Consider the following 25,261-nt stretch of genomic DNA (forward strand, 5'->3'; position numbering starts at 1 on the left):
TGTAAATACACCAATTGGCATTCTGTCTCTAGCTCAAGGTTTGTAAACACACCAATCAGCACCCTGTGTCTAGCTCAGGGTTTGTGAATGCACCAATGAACACTCTGTATCTAGCTACTCTGGTGGGGCCTTGGAGAACCTTTACATCTAGCTCAGGGATTGTGAATACACCAATCAGCACTCTGTCTCTAGCTCAAGATTTGTAAACACACCAATCAGCACTCTGTGTCTAGCTCAGGGTTTGTGAATGCACCCATCGACACTCTCTGTATCTAGCTACTCTGGTGGGGCCTTGGAGAACCTTTGTGCCCACACTCTGTATCTAGCTAATCTAGTGGGGAGGTGGAGAACATTTGTGTCTAGCTCAGGGATTGTAAACACGCCAATCAGCGCCCTGTCAAAACAGACCACTTGGCTCTACCAATCAGCAGGATGTGGGTGGGGCCAGATAAAAGAATAAAAGCAAGCTGCCCTAGCCAGCAGTGGCAACCCGCTCGGGTCCCCTTCCACACCGTGGAAGATTTGTTCTTTCGCTCTTTGCAATAAATCTTGCTACTGCTCACTCTTTGGATCCACACTGCCCTTATGAGCTGTAACACTCACCTCAAAGGTCTGCAGCTTCACTCCTGAAGCCAGCGAGACCAGGATTCCACCGGGAGGAACGAACAATTCCAGGCGCGCTGCCTTAAGAGCTGTAACACTCATTGCGAAGGTCTGCAGCTTCACTCCTGAGCCAGCGAGACCACGAACCCACCAAAAGGAAGAAACTCCGAGCACATCTGAACATCAGAAGGAACAAATTCCGGACATGCCGCCTTTAAGAACTGTAACACTCACCGCGAGGGTCCACGGCTTCGTTCTTGAAGTCAGTGAGACCAAGAACCCACCAATTCCAGACACAGCATGATCTTGGCTCACTGCAAGCTCCGCCTCCTGGGTTCACGCCATTCTCCTGCTTCAGCCTCCCAAGTAGATGGGAGTACAGGCACCTGCCACTACGCCCGGTTAATTTTTTTTATTTTTTATTTTTATTTTTTGTATTTTTAGTAGAGATGGAGTTTCACCGTGTTAGCCAGGATGGTCTCGATCTCCTGACCTCGTGATCCGCTCGCTTCCGCCTCCCAAAGTGCTGGGATTACAGGCGTGAGCCACCACGCCTGGCCATTTTTTCTTATTTTTTATAGTGAGAACATTTAAGATCCTCCCTCTTAGCAATTCAAATACTACACAATAGAGTATTGTTCACTATAGTCACATTGCCGTACATTAGACCTCCAGAACTTATCTTGCATAACTGGAACTATCTACCTTTTACCAACATCTCCTCACTTCTCCCTTACTCCAATCCCTGGAAATCCCCATTCTATTCTCTGTTTCCATGAGTTTGACTACTTTCGAATCCGCACACAAGCAAGATTATGCAGCATTTGTCTTTCTGTTTCTGGCTTATTTCACTTCGCATAATGCCCTCCAGTTTCACCTGTGTTGTTACAAATGGCAGGATTTTCTTTTTAAAGATTGAATAACATCCATTATATATATCAAATTTTATTTATCCATTCATACGTCAATTAACACTTAGTTTTTTTTTTCACATTTTTGCTATTGTGAATAGTGCTGCAATGAACATGAGAGTGGAGATAGCTCTTTGAGACAGTGATTCTATTTCCTTTGGACATATTTACAAAAGTGGGATTGCTGGAACATATGGTAATTCTATTTTTAATTTTTTGAGGCATCTCCGTACTGTTTGCCATAATGGATATACCGATTTACATGGCTACCAAAAGAATACAAGGGTTATTTTTCTCCACATCCTCATCAACACTTGTTATCTTTTGTATTTTTAACAATAGCCATCCTAACAGGTAGGAGGGGATATCTAACTATGGTTTTGATTTGCATGTCTCTGATGATTAGTGATGTTGCGCACCTTTTAATATATCTATTGGCTATTTGTATGCTTTTTCTTAAGAAAAGTGTCTATTCAGATTCTTTGTTCATTTTTAATTATGGTTTTGTTTTGTTTTGTTTTGGTATTGTGTTGCATGAGTTCTTTATGTATTTTGACTATTAAACCCTTATCAGATATATGGTTTGCAAATACTATCTTTTTTTTTTTTTTTTAATGGAGTTTCACTCTTGTTGCCCAGGTTGGAGTGCAGTGGCACGATCTCGGTTCACTGCAACCTCTGCCTCCCACGTTCAAGCAATTCTTCTGCCTCAGCCTCCTGAGTAGCTGGGATTACAGGCGCCTGCCACCACGCCCAGCTAATTTTTTGTAATTTTAGTAGAGATGGGGTTTCATCATGTTGGCCAGGCTGGTCTCAAACTCCTGACTTCAGGTGATCTGCCCACCTCGGCCTCCCAAAGTGCTGGGATTACAGGCGTGAGACACGGCGCTCAGCAGTTTGCATGTATTTTCTCCCCTTCTGTAGGTTGCGTCTTCACTCTATTGTCTCCTTTGCTGCACAGAAGCTTTTTAGTTTGAAACAATCCTGTTTGTCTATTTTTGCTTTTGTTGCCGGTGCTTTTGGTGTCATATCCAAAATAAATCCCATAATAAAGGGCATATGTGAAAATCCCACAGCTAACATCATAATCAATCTTTTCTCTAAGATCCAGGACAAGGCATGAATGTCCACTCTTGCTACTTCTATTCAACACAGTGTTAGAAGCCCTAGACAGAGCAAGTAGATAAGAAAAAGAAATAAAAGGCATCAAAATCTAAAGTAGAAGGTAAAATTATCTGTCTGCAGCAATAATCTACAAAATCGATATGATCTATAAAATCTACATGATGCTGTACACAGAAAACCCTTAATACTCAACAAGAAAAATGATTAGAATTAATAAATTCAGTAAAGATGTAGAACACAAAAATCAACACACAAATATCAATGGTGTTTCTATGAACAATAAACTATCATGAAAGGAAATTAGGAAAACAATCTCATTTATAGTAGCATAAAAAGAATAAAATACTCAGGAATAAGCTTAATCAAAGAGGTGCACGGTGGCTCACGCTTGTAATCCCAGCACTTTGGAAGGCCGAGGCAGGTGGATCACGAGGTCAAGGGATCCAGACCATCCTAGCCAAGATGGTGAAACCCCATCTCTACTAAAAATACTAAAATTAGCTGGGTGTGGTGCCACACGCCTGTAATCCCAGCTACTCAGGAGGCTGAGGCAGGAGAATCGCTTGAACCCAGGAGGCAGAGGTTGCAGTGAGCCGAGATCGTGCCACTGCACTCCAGCCTGGTGACAGAGTGAGACTCCATCTCAAAAAAAAAAAAAAAACAAAGACTAATGCACTGAAAATTACAAAATATTAATGAAAGATATTAAAGTAGACACAGAAAAATGACAAAGAAAAAGTGGACAAAGCACCAGTAATTGAAGGCGACGTTACCCAAACCTGGGAATGGACTTGTAGAGGGAGCCAAATATTGATGCCCATCTCCTCTTCCCAGAGCACTGCTGCAAACACGCTGAAAAACAAAACAAGTGTACAGCTGACTAAGAGACTATTTGTCAGCCCTACTGTTAAGCACCATCTACTTGACTGCAGCCTGAAGTACATCACCAAACAAAAGTGCATTTCACCAACACTCATTGCCTGTGAAACCCACTGCAGGAAAGTATCTGCAACCTAGGAACCTGTACAGAGCCTTGGCTCTCTGAAAGAACTCATTCTCATATATATATATATGTGTGTGTGTGTGTGTGTATATATGTATATATGTATATATACGTGTATATATGTGTATATATGTATATATGTGTATATATGTATATATATGTATATATGTGTGTATATGTGTGTGTATATATGTATATATGTGTATATATGTATATATGTGTATATATGTATATATGCGTATATATGTATATATGTGTATATATGCGTATATATGTGTATATATGTATATATGTGTATATATGTGAATATGTGTATATATGTGTATATATATGTATATATGTGTATATATGTATATATGTGTATATGTGTATATATGTATATATATGTGTATAATATATCTCTATGTATATATAAACCTCATCCAAATGGCAACAAATTCAAAAAGAAAAAGAAGTGCCAGCTCCCTCCAGCAATTCAAAAAGTCCGAGGTGTTTTGTTACCTTGAAAATGAACCTTAGCAATGAACCTAACCAGACTGAAATGTATGAAATGACAGATACAGGACTCAGAATCTGGATGATAAGGAAGCTCAACAAGATCTAATAAAGTTTAAATCCAGCACTTATAAGGAACTTAAATAAATTTACAAGAAAAAAAGTCCCATAAAAAAGTGGGAAAAGGACATGAACAGACACCTCTCGAAAGAAGACATACATGTGGCCAACAATCATATAAGAGAAAGCTCAACATCACTTATCATTAGAGAAATGCAAATCAAAACCACAATGAGATACCATCTCACATCAGTCAGAATGGCTATTATTAAAAAGTCCAAAAATAACAGATGCTGGTGAAGTAGTGGAGAAAAAGGAACACTTATACACTGTTGGTGGGAGTATAAATTAGTTCAACCATTGTGGAAGAAAGTGGGGCAATTCCTCAAAGAGCTAAAAACAGAAATACCACTCAACCCAACAATCCCATTACTGGGTATATACCCAAGGGAATATAAATTGTTCTATCATAAAGACACATGCACATGAATGTTTATTGCAGCATTACTCACAATAGCGAAGACATGGAGTCAACCTAAATGTCCATTAATGATAGACTGGATAAAGAAAATGTGGTACATATACACCATGGAATACTATGCAGCCACAAAAAGGAATGAGATAATGCCCTTTATAGGACATGGATGGAGCTAAATAAAGGCCATTATCCTTAGCAAACTACACAGGAACAGAAATCAAAATACCACATGTTTTCATAAGTGGGAGCTAAATGATGAGAATACATGTACACATAGAGGGGAACAACACACACTGGGGCCTATTGGAGGTTCCAGGGTAGGAGGAGGGAGAGGATCAGGAAAAAAAACTAGTGGGTACTAAGCTGAATACCTGGATGATTAAATAATCTGTACCACAAACCTTCATGACAGAAGCTTATCTATGTAACAAGCCTGTGCAAGTACCCCTAAACTTAAGATAAAAGTGTTAAAAAAAAAGAGAGAGACATGATCCAAATAAGCATAAGCAGAAATGGAAAAGGTGACATTACAACTGATCCCACAGAAATACAAAAGATCCCCCAGAAACTACTGTAAATACCTCTATGCACACAAACTATAAAATCTAGAGGAAATGGGTAAATTCCTGCAAACACAAAATCTCTCAAGATAGAACCAGGAAGAAATTGAAACCCTAAACAGAGCAATAACGAGTTCCATAACTGAATCAGCAATAAAAACTTACCAACCAAAATAGTCCCTGGACCATCAACAAACCAGGCATCAAAGGAACATACTTCAAAATAATAAAAGCCATATACAACAAACCCATACCAACATCATACTGAATGACCAAAAGCATTCCTCTTAAGAACTGGAACAAGACAAGGATGCCCACTCTCACCACTCTTATTCAACATAGTGCTGGAAGACCAAGCCAAAGCAATTAGTCAAGAAAACAAAATGAAAAGCATCCAAATAGCTAAATAGGAAGTCAAATTATCTCTCTTCACTGATGATATAGTTTTATCTGTAGAAAACTCTAAAGATTCCACCAAAAGGCTCCTGGAGTGGATAAACAATTTCAATAAAACTTCAGACACACAGTCAATGTACAAAAACTAGTAGCATTACTATACACCAATAACATTCAAGCTGAGAGCCAAATAAAGAATGCAATCCCATTTGCAGTATCCACCAAAAAAAGTAAAATATCTATGAATACCTTTAACGAAAGGGGCAAAAGATCTCTCCAAAGAGAACTACAAAACACTACTGAAAGAAATCATACGGGACACAAACAAATGGAAAAACATTTCATGCTCATGGATTTGAAGAATCAATATTATTAAAATGTTCATACTGCCCAAAGCAATCTACAGATTTGATGTTATTTGTATCAAATCACCAACATCATTTTTCACAGACTTAGAAAAAAACTATCCCAAAATTCACATGGAACCAAAAATAAGCCCAGATAGCCAAAGCAATCCAAAGGGAAAAGAACAAAGCCAGAGGAATCACACTACCTGACTTCAAACTTTACTATTAGGCTACAATAACCAAAACAGCATGGTACTGATACAAAAATTAACAAGATAGACCAATGGAACTTAATAGAGAAATCAAAAATAAAGCATCACATTTACAACCAACTGTTCTTCAACAAAGTGAAAAAAAATGAGTAATTGATAAATAACTCAATATCCAATAAATGGTTCTGGGAAAACAGCTAACCATATGCAGAAGAATAAAACTGCACTTCTGCCTTTCACCATTTACAAAAATTAACTCAAGGTGGATTAACAATTAAAATGTAAGACCAGGCCAGGCACAGTGGCTGACACCTGTAACCCCAGCATTTTGGGAGGCCAGGGCGGGTGGATCACTTGAGCTCAGGAGTTCAAGACCAGGCTGGACAACATGGTGAAACCCTATCTCTACAAAAAAACACAAAAATTAGCCAGGCATGGTGGCAGGCACCTGTAGTCCCAGCTACTGGAGAGGCTGGGGCAGAAGCATCGCTTGAACCTGGGAGGCGGAGTTTGCAGTGAGCCACGATTGCTCCGCTGCACTCCAGCCTGAACGACAGAGCAAGACTGCATTTCAAAAAAAAAAAAAAAATTAAATGAATAAATAAGTACATAATAAAATAAAATAATATAAGCACCTATATAAACAGTTCTCCATAATAATAATAAAAACTTTAAACAAATTTAGAAGAGAATATTCTTAATCTGGTAAGAAAAGTTTACACAAAACACTCCCAGAAAATAAGACACTTGTTAACCTCTTAAATTTTTTTGATTGTATACTTGGAATATCCAAAGGAATCAATTTTATTTTTTTTAAAATTTTTTTCCTCCTCATCTTCATTTTCTTTTTTTTTATTATTATACATTAAGTTCTAGGGTACACATGCACAACATGCAGGTTTGTTACATAGGCATTCATGTGCCACGTTAGTGTGCTGCACCCATTAACTAGTCATTTAGCATTAGGTATATCTCCTAATGCTATCCCTCCCCTCTTCCCCCACCCCACGACAGGCCCCCAGTCTGTGATGTTCCCCTTACTGTGTCCATGTGTTCTCCTTGTTCAATTCCCACCTATGAGTGAGAACATGTGGTCTTTGGTTTTTTGTCCTTCTGATAGTTTGCTAGGAATGATGATTTTCAGTTTCATCCATATCCCTACAAAGGACATGAACTCATCATTTTTTATGGCTGCATAGTATTCCATGGTGTATATGTGCCACGTTTTCTTAATCCAGTCTATCACTGATGGATATTTGGGTTGGTTCCAAGTCTTTGCTATTGTGAATAGTGCCACAATAAACATACGTGGGCATGTGTCTTTATAGCAGCATGATTTATAATCCTTTGGGTATATAGCCAGTAATGGGATGGCTGGGTCAAATGGTATTTCTAGTTCTAGATCCTTGAGGAATCACCACACTGACTTCCACAATGGTTGAACTAGTTTACAGTCCCACCAACAGTGTAAAAGTGTTCCTATTTCTCCACATCCTCTCCAGCACCTGTTGTTTCCTGACTTTTTAATGATGGCCATTCTAACTGGTGTGAGATGGTATCTCATTGTGGTTTTGATTTGCATTTCTCTGATGGCCAGTGATGATGAGCACTTTTTCATGTGTCTGTTGGCTACATAAAGGTCTTCCTTTGAGAAGTGTCTGTTCATATCCTTTGCCCACTTTTTGACGGGGTTGTTTGTTTTTTTCCTGTAAATTTGTTTGAGTTCATTGTAGATTCTGGATATTAGCCCTTTGTCAGATGAATAGATTGCGAAAATGTTCTCCCATTCTGTAGGTTGCCTGTTCACTCTGATGGTAGTTTCTTTTGCTGTGAAGAAGCTCTTTAGTTTAATTAGATCCCATTTGTCAATTTTGGCTTTTGTTGCCATTGTTTTTGGTGTTTTAGACATGAAGTCCTTGCCCATGCCTATGTCCTGAATGGTATTGCCTAGATTTTCTTCTAGGGTTTTTATGGTTTGAGGTCTAACATTTAAGTCTTTAATCCATCTTGAATTAATTTTTGTATAAGGTGTAAGGAAGGGATCCAGTTTCAGCTTTCTACATATGGCTAGACAGTTTTCCCAGAACCATTTATTAAATAGAGAATCCTTTCCCCATTTCTTGTTTTTGTCAGCTTTGTCAAAGATCAGATGGTTGTAGATGTGTGGTATTATTTCTGAGGGCTCTGTTCTGTTCCATTGGTCTATGTCTTTGTTTTGGTGACAGTACCATGCTGTTTTGGTTATTGTAGCCTTGTAGTATACTTTGAAGTAAGGTAGCATGATGCCTCCAGCTTTTTTCTATTGGCTTAGGATTGTCTTGGCAATGCGGGCTCTTCTTTAGTTCCATATGAACTTTAAAGTAGTTCTTTCCAATTCTGTGAAGAAATCACTCGTAGTTTGATGAGGATGGCATTGAATCTATAAATTACCTTGGGCAGTATGGCCATTTTCATGATATTGATTCTTCCTACCCATGAGCATGAAATGCTCTTCCATTTGTTTGTGTCCTCTTTTATTTCGTTGAGTAGTGGTTTGAAGTTCTTCTTGAAGAGGTCCTTCACATCCCTTGTAAGTTGGATTCCTAGGAATTTTATTCTCTTTGAAGCAATTGTGAATGGGAGTTCACTCATGAATTGACTCTCTGTTTGTCTGTTATTGGTGTATAGGAATGCTTGTGATTTTTGCACATTGATTTCATATCCTGAGACTTTGCTGAATGTCCTTATCAGCTTAAGGACATTTTGGGCTGAGAAGATGGGGTTTTCTAAATATACGATCATGTCATCTGCAAACAGGGACAATTTGACTTCCTCTTTTCCTAATGGAATACCCTTTGTTTCTTTCTCCTGCCTGACTGCCCTGGCCAGAACTTTCAATACTATGTTAAATAGGAGTGGTGAAAGAGGGCATCCTTGTCTTGTGACAGTTTTCAAAGGGAATGCTTCCAATTTTTGCCCATTCAATATGATATTGGCTGTGGGTTTGTCATAAATAGCTTTTATTATTTTGAGATACATCCCATAAATACCTAGTTTATTGAGAATTTTTAGCATGAAGGGCTGTTGAATTTTGTCAAAGGCCTTTTCTGCATCTATTGAGATAATCATGTGGTTTTTTTCTTTTGTTCTGTTTATATGCTGGATTACAATTATTAATTTGCATATGTTGAACCAGGCTTGCATCCCAGGGAAGAAGCCCACTTGATCGTGGTGGATAAACGTTTTGGTGTGCTGCTGGGTTTGGTTTGCCAGTATTTTATTGAGGATTTTTGCATCAATGTTCATCAAAGATATTGGTCTAAAATTCTCTTTTTTGGTTGTGTCTCTACCACGTTTTGGTATCTGGATGATGCTGGCCTCATAAAATGAGTTAGGCAGGATTTCCTCTTTTTCTATTGATTGGAATAGTTTCAGAAGGAATGGTAGCAGCTCCGCTTTGTACCTCTGGTAGAATTGGGCTGTGAATCCGTCAGGTCCTGGACTTTCTTTGGTCAGTAAGCTATTAATTATTGCCTCAATTTCAGAGCCTGTTATTGGTCAATTCAGAGATTCAACTTCTTCCTGATTTAGTCTTGGGAGGTTGTATGTGTCCAGGAATTTATCCATTTCTTCTAGATTTTCTAGTTTATTTGCGTAGAGGTGTTTATAGTATTCTCTGATGGTAGTTTGTATTTCTGTGCTATCGGTGGTGATATCCCCTTTATCATTTTTTATTGCATCTATTTGAGTCTTCTCTCTTTTCCTCTTTATTAGTCTTGCTAGCGTTCTATCAATTTTGTTGATCTTTTCCAAAAACAAGCTCCTGGATTCATTGATTTTTTGAAGGGTTTTCTGTGTCTCTATCTCCTTCAGTTCTGCTCTGATCTTAGTTATTTCTTGCCTTCTGCTAGCTTTTGAATGTGTTTGCTCTTGCTCCTCTAGTTCTTTTAATTGTGAAATTAGGGTGTCAATTTTAGATCTTTCCTGCTTGCTTTTGTAGGCATTTAGTGCTATAAATTTCCCTCTACACACTGCTTTAAATGTGTCCCAGAGATTCTGGTATGTTGTGTCTTTGTTCTCATTGGTTTCAAAGAACATCTTTATTTCTGCCTTCATTTCATTAGGTACCCAGTAGTCACTCAGGAGCCAGTTGTTCAGTTTCCATGCAGTTGAGCGGTTTTGAGTGAGTTTCTTAACCCTGAGTTTTAGTTTGATTGCACTGTGATCTGAGAGACAGTTTGTAACAATTTCTGTTCTTTTACATTTGCTGAGGAGAGCTTTACTTCCAACTATGTGGTCAATTTTGGAATAAGTGCGATGTGGTGCTGAGAAGAATGTAAATTCTGTTGGTTTGGGGCAGAGAGTTCTGTAGATGCCGATTAGGTCCACTTGGTGCAGAGCTGAGTTCAATTCCTGGATATCTTTGTTAACTTTAATCGTCTAATGTCTACAGTGGGGTGTTAAAGTCTCCCATTATTATTGCGTGGGAGTCTAAGTCTCTTTGTAGGTCTCTAAGGACTTGCTTTATGAATCTGGGTGCTCCTGTATTGGGTGCATATATATTTAGGATAATTAGCTCTTCTTGTTAAATTGATCCCTTTACCATTATGTAATGGCCTCCTTTGTCTCTTTTGATCTTTGTTGGTTTAAAGTCTGTTTTATCCGAGACTAGGATTGCAACCCCTGCCTTTTTTTTGTTTTCCATTTGCTTGGTAGATCTTCCTCCATCCTTTTATTTTGAGCCTATGTGTGTCTCTGCATGTGAGATGGGTTTCCCGAATACAGCACACTGATGGGTCTTGACTCTTTATCCAATTTCCAGTCTGTGTCTTTTAATTGGAGCATTTAGCCCATTTACATTTAAGGTTAATATTGTTATGTGTGAATTTGATCCTGTCATTATGATGTTAGCTGGTTATTTTGCTCATTAGTTCATGCAGTTTCTTCCTAGCATCGATGGTCTTTACAATTTGGCATGTTTTTGCAGTGGCTGGTACCAGTTGTTCCTTTCCATGTTTAGTGCTTCCTTCAGGAGCTCATGTAGGGCAGGCCTGGTGGTGACAAAATCTCTCAGCATTTGCTTGTCTATAAAGGATTTTATTTCTCCTTCACTTATGAACCTTAGTTTGGCTGGATATGAAATTCTAGGTTGAAAATTCTTTTCTTTAAGAATGTTGAATATTGGCCCCCACTCTCTTCTGGCTTGCAGAGTTTCTGCCGAGAGATCAGCAGTTAGTCTGATGGGCTTCCCTTTGTGGGTAACCTGACCTTTCTCTCTGGCTGCCCTTAACATTTTTTCCTTCATTTCAACTTTGGTGAATCTGACAATTATGTGTCTTGGAGTTGCTCTTCTCAAGGAGTATCTTTGCGGCATTGTCTGTATTTCCTGAATGTGAATGTTGGCCTGCCTTGCTAGGTTGGGGAAGTTCTCCTGGATAATATCTTGCAGAGTGTTTTCCAACTTGGTTCCATTATCCGCATCACTTTCAAGTACACCAGTTAGACATAGATTTGGTCTTTTCACATCGTCCCATATTTCTTTGAGGCTTCACTCATTTCTTTTTATTCTTTTTTCTCTAAATTTCTCTTCTTGCTTCATTTCATTCATTGGATCTTCCATCACTGATATCCTTTCTTCCAGTTGATCAAATCAGCTACTGAAGCTTGTGCATTCGTCATGTAGTTCTCGTGCCATGGTTTTCAGCTCCATCAAGTCATTTAAGGGCTTCTCTACACTGGTTATTCTACTTAGCCATTCGTCTAATCTTTTTTCAAGGATTTTAGCTTCTTTGCAGTGGGTTCCAACTTCCTCCTTTAGCTCTGAGAAGTTTGATCATCTGAAGCCTTCTTCTCTCAACTTGTCAAAGTCATTCTCTGTCCAGCTTTGTTCCATTGCTGTTGAGGAGCTGTGTTCCTTTGGAGGGAGAGAGGCGCTCTGATTTTAGAGTTTCCAGTTTTTCTGCTCTGTTTTTTCCCCATCTTTGTGGTTTTATCTACCTTTGGTCTTTGATGATGGTGATGTACAGATGGGGCTTTTATGTGGATGTCCTTTCTGTTTGTTAGTTTTCCTTCTAACAGTCAGGACACTCAGCAGCAGGTCTGTTGTAGTTTGCTGGAGGTCCACTCCAGACCCTGTTTGCCTGGATATCAGCAGCGGAGGCTGGAGAACAGCGGATATTGCTGAACAGCAAATGTTGCTGCCTGATCGTTCCTCTGGAAGCTTCATCTCAGAGGAATACCTGGCCGTGTGAGGCGTCAGTCTGCCCTTGCTGGGGGGTGCCTCCCAGTTAGGCTACTCGGGGGTCAGGGGCCCACTTGAGGAGGCAGTCTGACCATTCTCAGATCTCAAACTCTGTGCTGGGAGAACCACTACTCTCTTCAAAGCTGTCAGACAGGGACATTTAAGTCTGCAGAGGTTTCTGCTGCCTTTTGTTCATCTATGCCCTGCCCCCAGAGGTAGAGTCTACAGAGGCAGGCAGACCTCCTTGAGCTGCGGTGGGCTACACCCAGTTTGAGCTTCCTGGCCACTTTGTTTACCTACCCAAGCCTTAGCAATGGCAGGTGCCCCTCCCCCAGCCTTGCTGCTGCCTTGCAGTTCGATCTCAGACTTCTGTGCTAGCAATGAGTGAGACTCCGTGGGCATGGGACCCTCTGAGCCAGGCGCAGGATGTAATCTCCTGGTGTGCCGTTTGCTAAGACCATTGGAAAAGCTCAGTATTAGGGTGGGAGTGACCCAATTTTCCAGGTGCCATCTGTCACAGCTTCCCTTGGCTTGAAAAGGGAATTCCCTGACCCCTTGCACTTCCCTGGTGAGGTGATGCCTCACCCTGTTTCATCTCATGCTTGTGGGCTACACCCACTGTCCTGCACCCACTGTCTGACAAGCCCCAGTGAGATGAACCAGGTACCACAGTTGGAAATGCAGAAATCACCCTCTTCTGCATCACTCATGCTGGGAGCTGTAGACTGGAGCTGTTCCTCTTCAGCCATCTTGGAACCACCTAACCTCTTAAAAAATCTTATCTGGGCCTGGTGCGGTGGCTCACGCCTGTAATCCCAGCACTTTGGGAGGCCAATACAGGTGGATCACCTGAGGTCAGGAGTTTGAGACCAGCTTATCCAACATAGTGAAACCCCGTCTCTACTAAAAATACAAAAAAAAAAGCCATACATGGTAGCAGACACCTGTAATGTCAGCTACTTGGGAGGCTGAGGCAGGAGACTTGCTTGAACCCAGGAGGTGGAGGTCGCAGTGAGCTGACATCACACCATTGCACTCCAGCCTGAGTGACAGAGCAAGACTCTGTCTTAAAAAAAAAAGTAGCTATCAATAATTCTATTTATCATTTTACTGGAGGTCATAGGCCAGGGAAAATGGGCAAAAAATATAATAAAAGGTATAACAATTGAAAAAATCTAATGAAACTTTCATATTTAGAGATATCATTAGAAAATCCAAAAGGATCTATAGATAAAATATTAAATGTAATAAGTTAATTTAACATGGATACTGGTAGCAAGGTCAAAATATTTTTTTATTTATAATATACAGTAGACCTCTCCTTAATTCATGGTTTTGTTTTCCACAGTTTTAGTTACCCATGGTCAATGGCAGTCTGAAAATATTAAATGGGCAATTCCAGAAATAAATAATCTATAAGTTTTCAATTGTGCACCATTCTAAGTAGTATGATGAAATTTCAGGCCAGCCTACTTCATCTGGACAAGGATGCAGATCACCACTTAATTAGCATATCTCCACTGTATATGCTACCCAACCCTTAGTCACTTAGTAGCTGGCTCAGTTATCAGATCAGCTGTCCTGGCCTCCAGTGCTTGTGTTCAAGTAACCCTTATTTTACTTAATAACAGCCCCAAAGCACAGAAGTAGTGATGCTTGTAATTCAAATATGCCAAAGAGAAGCCATTAAGTGCTTCCTTTAAATGAAAAGGTGTTAAGTTTTTGACTTAATAAGGAAAGAAACAAAATATGCTGACGTTGCTATGTTCTACAGTAAAAAGGAATCTTTCCATAAAATTGTGATGGGGAAAAGGGAATTGTACAAATTTTACCATCACACGTCAAACTGCAAAGGTTATGATCAGAGTGTGTGGTAAGGGCTTAGTTAAGATCTTAAAAAGCCATCAAATTTGTGGGTGGAGGACATGAATCGAAAGGGGCTCCAATTGGCAGCAATCAGGTTCAGCACTATTTGTGGTTTTGGGCATCCACCGGGAGTCTTGGAATGTATCCTCTGCAATTCAGAAGGGACTACTCATTGGCTACTTTGTATTCTTTGACCTACATCTCCTCATTTCCTCCCACCACCACCTGCTTCCTGCCCCTGGTAATCACTGTTTTATTCTCTATTTCTGTGTACTCAACTCTTTTAAGATTCCACATATAAGTGAGATTATGCAATCAATATCTGAGAAAACCTGTGTCTTGACGAGCTTATCAGAAGTGTACATGGTCTTTAGGCCCATAGGAGAGTATGAGTTAGAAGCATCAATTAAAGCTTCGATTTAGAAGTGTGCACATGTTGATTTTTTAATTTGAAACAAATATTGGGACTAGGGATAATCTTTCCCTAGAAGACAGGTTTCATATGTCAAGCAACAATGGTACTAATGCAGAGTGGAAATACAAACCATGCCATAGAGCCGGACAAGCATAGTCACAGTGTAGTATGGAAATGTGTGACATTGCTATGTGGACACTGTGGACACTGCCATGTCCATTTCTGTACTTGTGAAACAGAAAGGAAATATGAAATACTGGATATGATATGTGAGAAAGAATGTAACTTGAAAACCTGGTTAATTTCTAGACCTTTCAAACTATCTCAATTGCTCCACTTTTCAGGGAAAAGACAGTGTATAAAGTAAATTTTTCCCTCAAATATGACATTTGAAGAATTACAAAATTTTCATTTTGTCTGGCGATTTTCCTAACTGAATTTAAATTTACAGTCATCTTCTTGCAAATGTTGCCAGAAACAAAACGGAGTCACTAAGGAAAAAAAAAAAAACTGGCAGAGCTAGGGAAGACTATGCAGAGAGGGTTCTCACACTTGTATACCTAATAAGAACAACTACCACGAAAGACTCTGCAAAAACCACAACCTTGAAAAGGCCATCACAACCTTACATGAAAAATGCCTCAAAGACATCTGCCCTGCCAGCAACTGTCTGTTTAACCTCTGACTGGTGTCACCCTTTTTATTGATATTTGTAGGCAAGGATAACTATTTCAAAACAAATATGTAATCCTCTTAATTTTTTTTCTTTAAAAAATTTGCCTTCCTTTACCTCCCTGAGTATGCACATAGTTTACTATTGCATATATATTCCCATTGCAAAGCTCTATTCCCAAATAAATATCTTTTTCTTTTAGAGAGCCTCTTTTTCTGTTTGTTATTTAGGTAGACATTCTGCACATATTTGGCAAAAACTTACACGTTGTTGAAACTGAAACCAAGACCTCTTCCTCTATCTTCCATCTCTCAGGCACAACTCAATTTCTAACTCGGTCTTTGGCAACACTAATATTCCTTTCTGGTAACATAATTTTGACTGGATTACTGTTCTCATGTTTTAGGCCTAACTTGTTTAAAAATTTGATGAGTGGCCGGGCGTGGTGGATCATGCCTGTAATCCTGGCACTTTGGGAGGCTGAGGTGGGCAGATCACAAGGTCAGGAGATCAAGACCATCCTGGCCAACATGGTGAAACACCGTCTCTACTAAAAATACAAAAATTAGCTGGGCATAGTGGCACATGCCTATAGTTCCAGCTACTTAGGAGGCTGAGGCAGGAGAATCACTTGAACCCAAGAGGCAGAGGCTGCAGTGAGCTGAGATCATGCCACTGCACTCCAGCCTGGGCAACAGAGCAAGACTCTGTCTCAAGAAAAAAAAAAGTTTGATGAGTGTGGGGCTAGTGTTGTGATAGTCTCCTGTGCCCTGCCAACTCTTTTGGATTATTTTTTAAAATGAGGAACATTTCAGATTTAGTTTGTATCAATTCAACTTTGGGAGTCTTGCAAGAACTCACTTATTTTAATGGAAAATAGCCCAGGTTGTCTACCAGCTTTTCCTGAGCTCTGTTTTGGGTGTTCTACCCAAAATAAAAAACTTATAAACACAAAAATAGTAATGTTCATGTCTGTGACAGCCAATGTTAAGTCTCTGGTGTTGTCTATGGCTGTTATCCAAAAAGTAGATTCAATTCTGTCATGTATTGGAGTCTGGGAATGTTGTTAAGAGATACATACATTGAAATTTGGAGAGCTGCTCTGTATTTATCAGTTATGCAGTAATAATCTTGGATGAAGGCTAGTCTTATTAATGTTGTGAACCAGTCTTATTAATGTTGTGAACCAATAGTGTCCCCAGGAGTAGAGAACAGTACACTACTCACTTTGCATTTTCTTATCCACATAATAGAATTAGTTAGTGATAACCCTCTATACTCGGAATCGATTGCTGCCACATTTCTGCATGATACATAGATCTCTGCAAATGTGTGATTTTTTTCCTAAATGGAGAAAATCCAAAAATTCTTCTTAAAATTTTTCATGGGCACACTAGAAGATAGGAGGTGACATCTTAAAACAAGTATCTCTGAACTTTTTGTATAAAAAAAAGCAACTTCTTTGCTCTATTATTAATACCACATGTGGTGATATGAAGGCCCAAATGTAGACAGCAGTTATGAGATATTACAAGAGAAGAAAAAAGCTCTGCCGCTTATGGAACCTTATCCAAAAAGTTATCTTTGACTTAGGCTGGAAGTGCACATAGCATAGCTCCTAGAGTTCTGTTTATCTCATGAATATTTGTTACTCAAAACTCCATAGGCCAAGAGCTCCTGAAGAGAAGGTCACATGCTAGCAGCAATTGTCAATTTTTCCCTCAAATATTGCTATAGTATAATTTTGTTTGAATTATAAACTTCAGCCTTTATTATATTTGATCCTGCCATTTTGGTTTGTAGTGCTATAGTACAGGCAATGTTTTAAATGCTTTGCCTTTATGTAAGTGAATATCGGTACACACACATACACATACACACACAGACACAGACACACACACACACACTCACAGCCAGTTTAGAATGTGGGAACACCAGACAAAGAGGGCAATATAAGAAAGAGAAGACATTGAAAACATTGGGAAGAGGCAGTAACAGAGTGCCAGAGAAGATAAGGCAGCTGGGAGGGGGAGAAACTGAGGTGGATAAACTAAAAGCATCCTTCTAGATTAAAGCAGACTAAAAGCTTAGCAATTGTTTAATATCACCATCTTATCCTATAGATGTGGGAATAAAGGCTAAGGAAGGTGAAATGAAAATGCAGAATCATATGGGGGCTTTTCCAAGGAGGTATGAAGGAAGCTGAGGACAGGGAGAGTGGCTGGAAGTCAGGGGGCAAGAGAAACTCTAAAAGTCAGGGCTTGAGGGAAATAAAAGGTGAGGTAAGAGGCTCAGGGCTGTGGGAGGCACATTTTTCTCTGAAAAGCAGTTTGGATGAGGAAGAGATTTGTTAGTTGGAAGAGAGAAGAAGTCACTACAGGGTAGTGAGGAAAAGCTTTGCTGAAATTGGAGATCAAATACCAGCTCTGCCAGTAAGAAGTTGCATCTCCCAGTGAAATGCTGCTGCTGCCATTTCAACTGTTAGCTGTTCTCTTTCCTGGTGGTAACAGTGAACATGGTAAGAGTCACTCTGGCAGCTCCCAGCACTGGTGCAGGGGTTTGGATTTTAAAAAGCAAGCAGGGCTTTCCTAGGTGCAATTGGACACTAAGGGTCTGGGTCTTTCTGTCTCCCGCCCTCTTCAACCATTCTGGTGGTTGGGACTAGAACCTGAAGCCTTAAGGCAGTCAAATGTGTCAGACTTCCTGTGTTCTTTAGACTCTAGGTTCTTGTTTTCTAAATCATTTTCATTCCCATTCTTCCTAATTATCTCCTGCTTCTCTCTTTATCTTCACCATCTTGCTTTTCCACTCTTCACAGCCTTCCAGGGGCCGACCTCCTTTCATGTTATCCAGACCTCGTCCTTTACCAACAGTACCTGGGCACAAACTCAAGGCTCAGGCTGGTTGGATGATTTGCAGATTCACGGCTGGGATAGCGACTCAGGCACTGCCATATTCCTGAAGCCTTGGTCTAAAGGTAACTTTAGTGATAAGGAGGTTGCTGAGTTAGAGGAGATATTCCGAGTCTACATCTTTGGATTCGCTCGAGAAGTACAAGACTTTGCTGGTGATTTCCAGATGAAATGTGAGTCTAGTCCACCGAACTGGGAAGAGTCTCAAGGACTCTCTTTTCTCTCTTTTTTGCAAAGCGTTGCTCTCTCTGATGCTTCTCCCTTCCTTTCTATTTTACCCAACTGCATGCACATGCTTTTCTTGAGTAGTCTCTCACTCCAGCTTCACACCATCACACCTCATATTTTAGATTCTTGCTGCCTCTGCACTCTTCTCTTACTCTGGACTGTCTTCCACTTTGTAACCAGCTGCTGGTTTGTCTTATGTGAAACTTCTCCTCAAGGGCCCTTTCTTCTCCTACCCTGTGCCTGAGTGATCTAACGTGTGGCTTTCTCCCCTAATCCATCTTTTCAATCATCTCCTCCCCGCACCCTCCTCTTGCTGGGAACCTCCACTCACTTGGAATGCTGCACTCCTGACTGCATCACGCTCTGCCTCACCTCTCCTTTCATACTCACTGTACTCCTTTATCACATACCTTTGTCTTCATGGCATGCACATTTTTCTCAATGCTCTTGTTTCTGAAAATGTCTAAATGTTATCATTAGTTTTTAGCTCATGATCATTTTACACCAAATAACTTTATCCCCACCAAAATCTAAAATCCTAGGTTCTTTTCTGATGCCTTTTTTTCTTATTTGTGTTTAATAACTTGCTCTCCGTTTTCCCTCTACATAGACCCCTTTGAGATCCAGGGCATAGCAGGCTGTGAGCTACATTCTGGAGGTGCCATAGTAAGCTTCCTGAGGGGAGCTCTAGGAGGATTGGATTTCCTGAGTATCAAGAATGCTTCATGTGTGCCTTCCCCAGAAGGTGGCAGCAGGGCACAGAAGTTCTGTGCACTAATCATACAATATCAAGGTATCATGGAAACCGTGAGAATTCTCCTCTATGAAACCTGCCCCCGATATCTCTTGGGCGTCCTCAATGCAGGAAAAGCAGATCTGCAAAGACAAGGTTAGTCCTGCTGTTATTTCACTTCCCACCACCTCCTCTAAGATCAAGAGTAGGAAGATATCAAAGGATAGGAGCTTAAATAACAAGTTATTTGGTTCCCAAAGGAGTGAATGGGGTCGCTGTCCAAGCTTGTAGGTTTCTGAGTTCATAACCTCTGAACTCGAATTATAACATGACACTTTTTCTTCTCCTTCCTGCCTTAGTGAAGCCTGAGGCCTGGCTGTCCAGTGGCCCCAGTCCTGGACCTGGCCGTCTGCAGCTTGTGTGCCATGTCTCAGGATTCTACCCAAAGCCCGTGTGGGTGATGTGGATGCGGGGTGAGCAGGAGCAGCAGGGCACTCAGCTAGGGGACATCCTGCCCAATGCTAACTGGACATGGTATCTCCAAGCAACCCTGGATGTGGCAGATGGGGAGGCGGCTGGCCTGTCCTGTCGGGTGAAGCACAGCAGTTTAGAGGGCCAGGACATCATCCTCTACTGGAGTAAGAAATAGCAGGGACCCAGGCTGGAAATGCCAGGAAGTGATCTTCAGGCATAGAGGGAGGCACTGGGGAAGGATAGAGCTTGAGAGATGAAAGAGGGAGAGATTGATTGATTGATTTCCCGCACCCCAATCCCAACAGGAGTAAAAATAGATAATCCAACTTATCAAAAAGGTAGGAATTAAGGACCTGTAAACTGGGTAGAGGGGATCAAAGGACGGATATATGGTGGCCAGGAATATGAGAGAGGAAGTTGGAAATGACCATACATTGGAAGTAGGTGGGCAAAGGAAGGCCAAGGAATTCTGTGTATAGTATCTGAAGTGACATCCTTTTGTCCTCTCTCAATTGCCAGGAAACCCCACCTCCATTGGCTCAATTGTTTTGGCAATAATAGTGCCTTCCTTGCTCCTTTTGCTATGCCTTGCATTATGGTATATGAGGCGCCGGTGAGTTGTGGGTAGTGTTGTTGTTTTTTTTTAATATGTCTTTTCTGTTCACACTTCCACTGTTTTTTACCATTTTATCTATTTAAAAATTGTTTATCCTCAATCCTTTCACCATATCCTTTCCCCAAACTCCCATTCGTTTTATGTGGACTTAAAAAAAAATTCTGTTAAAATACACATAACATAAGGTTTACCATCTTTACCATTTTTAAGTGTACAGTTCAGTGGTGTTAAGTGTGTTCACATTGTTGTGCAAGCAATCTTCAAAACTCTTCTGTCTTGCAAGACTGAAACTCTATTCCTATTACACTGCAAGTTCCCATTTCCCCTCTTCTCCAGGCCCTGGTTAGGACAGTTCTACATTCTGTCTCTATGAATTCTACTACTCTAGGTACCTTATATAAGTGGAATTGTAAAGTATTTGTCTTTTTGTGACTTATTTCATTTAGTGTAATATCCTCGTTGTAGCATATGACAGGGCTTCCTTCCTTTTTTGAAACTGAACAATATTCCACCATATGCGTATAACACATTTTGTTCATCCGTTCGTCTATCTATGGACACTTGGGTTGCTTTCACTTTTAACTATCATGAATAATATTACTATGAGCATGGGTATACAAACATCTCTTATGTGGAGCTCTTTTGTTCTTCTGTTTTTAACAGGTCATATCAGAATATCCCATGAGCCATCATCATGTCTCCTCTCCCATTCGCAATAAGTACCAAGAAGCCCAAGATATCAGCCCAAAAGTCAATCTTATCATATTTCAAATGATTTTCAAATTTGATGAAATCAGAGTTTTCATGTATTTTAAAATAAATTATTATTTAAACATCAGCAAAAAAGTACTTAAAACTGTAAATTTATTATGAGACTGTACTAACAGTGTGATTCACCCTGATTTTACACACATTAAAATGTTAGAAAAAATGTGTCTCAAAATAAATGAAATATAATACATATGACTTAATGGTGACTCCCTTTGGCTTCCTAATTTAAGACTTTTCTTTTTCTGCTTCTGGTTAAATATTATTTGTCAAAGAAAACCAAATACAATTATGCCAGAATCACTGTATTTGCAGAGATGCAGAGCCTTTTGGATGTAATTTCTTCTCTGTCTCTGCCTGGATGACTTTCTAGCCCTGAAGGCTCAGCTGAGATGTTTCTTCCTCAGGAAGACTTTCCTAGTGCTATAATAAAAGGAACTATGCAGAGATCCACTTTACACTTTACTCACAGCATTGGAGTTATTTTTGTTTTTCCTCCCCTTCTAAGTTCCTTGAGGACAGTGTTCCCTATTTGTAGATCTCTGGCAAGATCTCTTAGCTGCAAATTCATTTTCTCAGTAAAAACTATCTGAGTTTCTGTAACTGCCAAGTTAAGTGTTTTCTTTCAGAGTCATCTACTTTCTTCCATTTTTTTTCTTTTTAGTTGATATTGTAGATCCTCCTCATCTTGCTAAAATAGTTTCCACTTAGCCAAAAAATATTGTTTTCTTTATTTCTGTTCCAAACTCCTTTGGAGAAAACCAGCTTTGGCTTACTACGGCTATAGTCTAGCTTTTAAAGGGTCATAGTGAGAGGTGAAGCCAGCTGCACTCCCTGGGTTGAGTGGGGACTCCTATAACTTTTCTGTAGCTAGCAAGAGTTTTGTAAAATGCACCAATCAACACTCTGTAAAAACGCACCAATCAGTGCTCTGTAGCTAGCAAGAGGTTTGTAAAATGCACCAATCAGTGCTCTGTAAAATAGACCAATCTGCACTCTGTAAAATGGACCAGCCAGCACTGGTCCATTAATTAATAATTTTATAGGGGCCAAGCATGGTGGCTCACGCCTGTAATCCCAGCACTTTGGGAGGCCGAGGCAGGTGGATCACCTGAGGTCAGGAGTTTGAGACCAGCCTGACCAACATGGCAAAAATCTGTCTCTACTAAAAATACAAAAATTAGCCAGGCATGGTGGTGCATGGCTGTAGTCCCAGCTACTTGGAAGGCTGAGGCAGGAGAATCACTTGAACCCAGCAGGTGGAGGTTGCAGTGAGCCAAGATTGTGCCACTGCACTCCAGCCTGGGTGACAGAGCAAGACCCTGTCTCCAAAAATAATAATAATAATTTTATATGTGCAAAGATAAAGCAGTATAAAAACTATCTTTTGCTCATTAGACAGTTTTGAAAAAATTATCAACTCATGATTAAAATAAATTTTAGATATTGTATCATTTCATCCTTAACTATTTCAACATGTCTTTCTGTAACATATAGACTTTTTTAACATATAGCTGAAATTACATTATGACATCCCCAAGTAAAAGATTTCTTAATATCATTAAATATATAGTTGTTCAGCATTCAAATTTTGTCCAATTGTCTCATGAATTGTTTTTACAGTTTATTCATTAAATTGGAATAAAAATAAGATTCATGCATTAAAATTAGTTGATGTTTCATAAACCGTTTTTAATCTGTAGGATTCTTCTCTCATTTTTATCCTAGAATTTGTTTTTTAAGAAATTTCATCATTCTTCTTGTAAAATCATCCACAGTTTGGATTTTGCTGATTACATAGCTATAATGTCATTTAACATGCCCCTTTGTTCTCTTCATTTACTATATATAAATAGATTTGTGGGCCGGGCATGGTGGCTCACGCCTGTAATCCCAGCACTTTGGGAGGCCGAGGCGGGCGGATCACGAGGTCAGGTGATTGAGACCATCCTGGCTAACACAGTGAAACCCCATCTCTACTAAAAATACAAAAAAAATTAGCCAGGCGTGATGTTGGGCGCCTGTAGTCCCAGCTACTCAGGGAGGCTGAGGCAGGAGAATGGCGTGAACCCGGGAGGCGGAGGTTGCAGTGAGCCGAGATCGCGCCACTGCACTCCAGCTTGGGCAACAGAGCAAGACTCCATCTCAAGAAAAAATAAAAAATAAAAACAAAAAATAAATAAATAGATTTGTGATGTGCTCAGATTCAGGTTTTATTATACTATGTATATCTCACAAGAGGCATATAATGCTTAATGGTCTTCATTCATTACTAGATTAATAGGTCTCAACTCTTACACATTTTACACATGTACAAGTTATATTGAAGGTGGCACAACAGTGTGAATGTACTTAATAACACAGAATTGTACACTTAAAAATGGCAAAATGGTAAATCTTATATATGTGTATTTTACCACAATAAAAAAAGATTGAGATCACCAGAAAAGCTTTTCTTTGTGTGATGGAAATTGTGTGTGTGTGGGTGTGGGTGTGTGTGTGTGTGTATAAAATGTATGTCCAGACAGATAGCTAGATATATCTTAGAAGTAAAAACTAATAAACTAATAATTAAAATATTTATAAACTTCTCTACAATTAAACATGGATTACATATCAACAAAAATTACATCTCTATTTTTAAATGTTTTTCAAAAATGTAGTGAGAAGCGTGGCTTTACAGCTGCATCTATTTATTTATTTATTTAGTATTTTGGCAATTCTCTTTAACGTCTGGCTTAATAAGAAAACAGCTACATTTTCATATCTGCTTTGGCATCCAATCTGATGCAATATCATATTCCATGTAGTCTCTGGAGAACAACATACAATCATGAGAAGAATAGAATTAAAAATTTAACCTGGTAGTATTGTTAGGATTTATTGGGAACTATGGACCCTCAGAAAAGGAGTCAGGGACCTCAAAGTGCCCTGGGTCATATCTTATGAATGAATGGCCTAGGGGTGAAAGAAAAATATATTAAACATTCTTCACTTATTACTTAGAATATTCCTAAAGAGACATTATCCTCAGTAACTATCTTATTACCTTGATGGAATCAAGGTAATAAGATAGTTATTCTTTCTATTTATTTGCCAGTTCTCAAGAGAATGAATGCTTTATATGGCACTCTCCACAAGTGATCAATATTTTTTTGCATAATTGTATACTCATGAATTTCAGCTTATTTGAAATGCTTGGATCTATCATAGTAGTTGTCTTATTGAAGCTCAAATTGTCCTATCTGTGATAATGAGATTCTTTTCAAGTCAATTCTTCCTGAGCTCCATCAATACACCTCTGTCATCAAGACTCTATTACTTTCTGATGTGGCGAAGTTGCTCAAGGTGCTTGCCGAAACTTCTTGCCCTACACTAGAAATCAGCAAGGATCTCTGGTCCTTGTTAGTGGAAAAAATGTGATATGGAAATTACTGGGTTAATCCTGTTTTCTAGGCCTTCTAAGGGGGAAAACCTAAAAAAAAAATTAGCCTGTGGAAATTTTTTTAAGGATAAATATCATCACAAGCTCATATTTATACTTTCACTTCAAATTCAAAACTACGTGTTTAACTCATCAGTCTCACTTCTACTTCTCTTTTCTCCCACACGGAAAATCTTGGTTTCCGATGAATCAATGTAATTATGTATTCATCTAATCCCACTATATATGTTATAGTCAGAATAGAAATACAAACACTATGTCAGAAAGATGGTGGAATAGGAGGTAACCCACTCATATCCCCTGACTCCAAGAATTATCTACTCATCCACAGACAAAAGTCTCTCTGTAGAAGCCTCAGGAATCAGGGAGTAATCTGTGAAAATTCAGTGGAATCAAGGCCCTAGGTAGGCAGCTTTGGGATTGCAGACAAGCACCTGGATAGCAGACCCACCAATGGTACTCCAGGTTTCAAACTTGGAGACATCCTCGTTAACAAAAGGCTTGGCTACACTCCAGTTTTGTCTTGAGTCTTGAACCAAAAACATCTACCAATGTGTCTAGGAGGAATCATGCACACTAGTAACTTGGCAGAAAATCTCTTCTGTCCGTTAAATGTTGGCAGTGAATCTGAAACTTACCCTGTAATTTGGCTCCAGACCCACTCAGCTGTGATCTGAGTTTATTACTGCTCACACAAGGATACCTAGAGAAAGACTTACCT

General features: G+C 39.5%; 1 protein-coding gene across 2 annotated transcripts; it reads left to right on the top strand.

The window, feature by feature from the left end:
* The first annotated feature begins 17,275 nt into the window (after window positions 1-17,275).
* CD1B (CD1b molecule) lies at window positions 17,276-21,298 on the top strand. Of its 2 annotated transcripts, none has more exons than XM_009434990.5 (6): window positions 17,276-17,882; window positions 18,183-18,449; window positions 19,115-19,393; window positions 19,597-19,710; window positions 20,231-20,324; window positions 20,991-21,298. In XM_009434990.5, exons 1-6 carry the CDS (start codon window positions 17,822-17,824, stop codon window positions 21,010-21,012), a joined length of 837 nt encoding a protein of 278 aa, XP_009433265.1. In that variant the 5' UTR covers window positions 17,276-17,821; the 3' UTR covers window positions 21,013-21,298. The 2 variants fall into 2 exon arrangements, with proteins under 2 accessions (XP_009433265.1, XP_513909.2); XM_513909.7 differs by having other exon boundaries at window positions 17,279-17,882; window positions 19,597-19,875.
* The last annotated feature ends 3,963 nt before the right edge of the window (window positions 21,299-25,261 follow it).

This window comes from Pan troglodytes, chromosome 1 (genome assembly GCF_028858775.2).
Source record: "Pan troglodytes isolate AG18354 chromosome 1, NHGRI_mPanTro3-v2.0_pri, whole genome shotgun sequence".
In the NCBI taxonomy this organism is placed as follows: Eukaryota; Metazoa; Chordata; class Mammalia; order Primates; family Hominidae; genus Pan; species Pan troglodytes.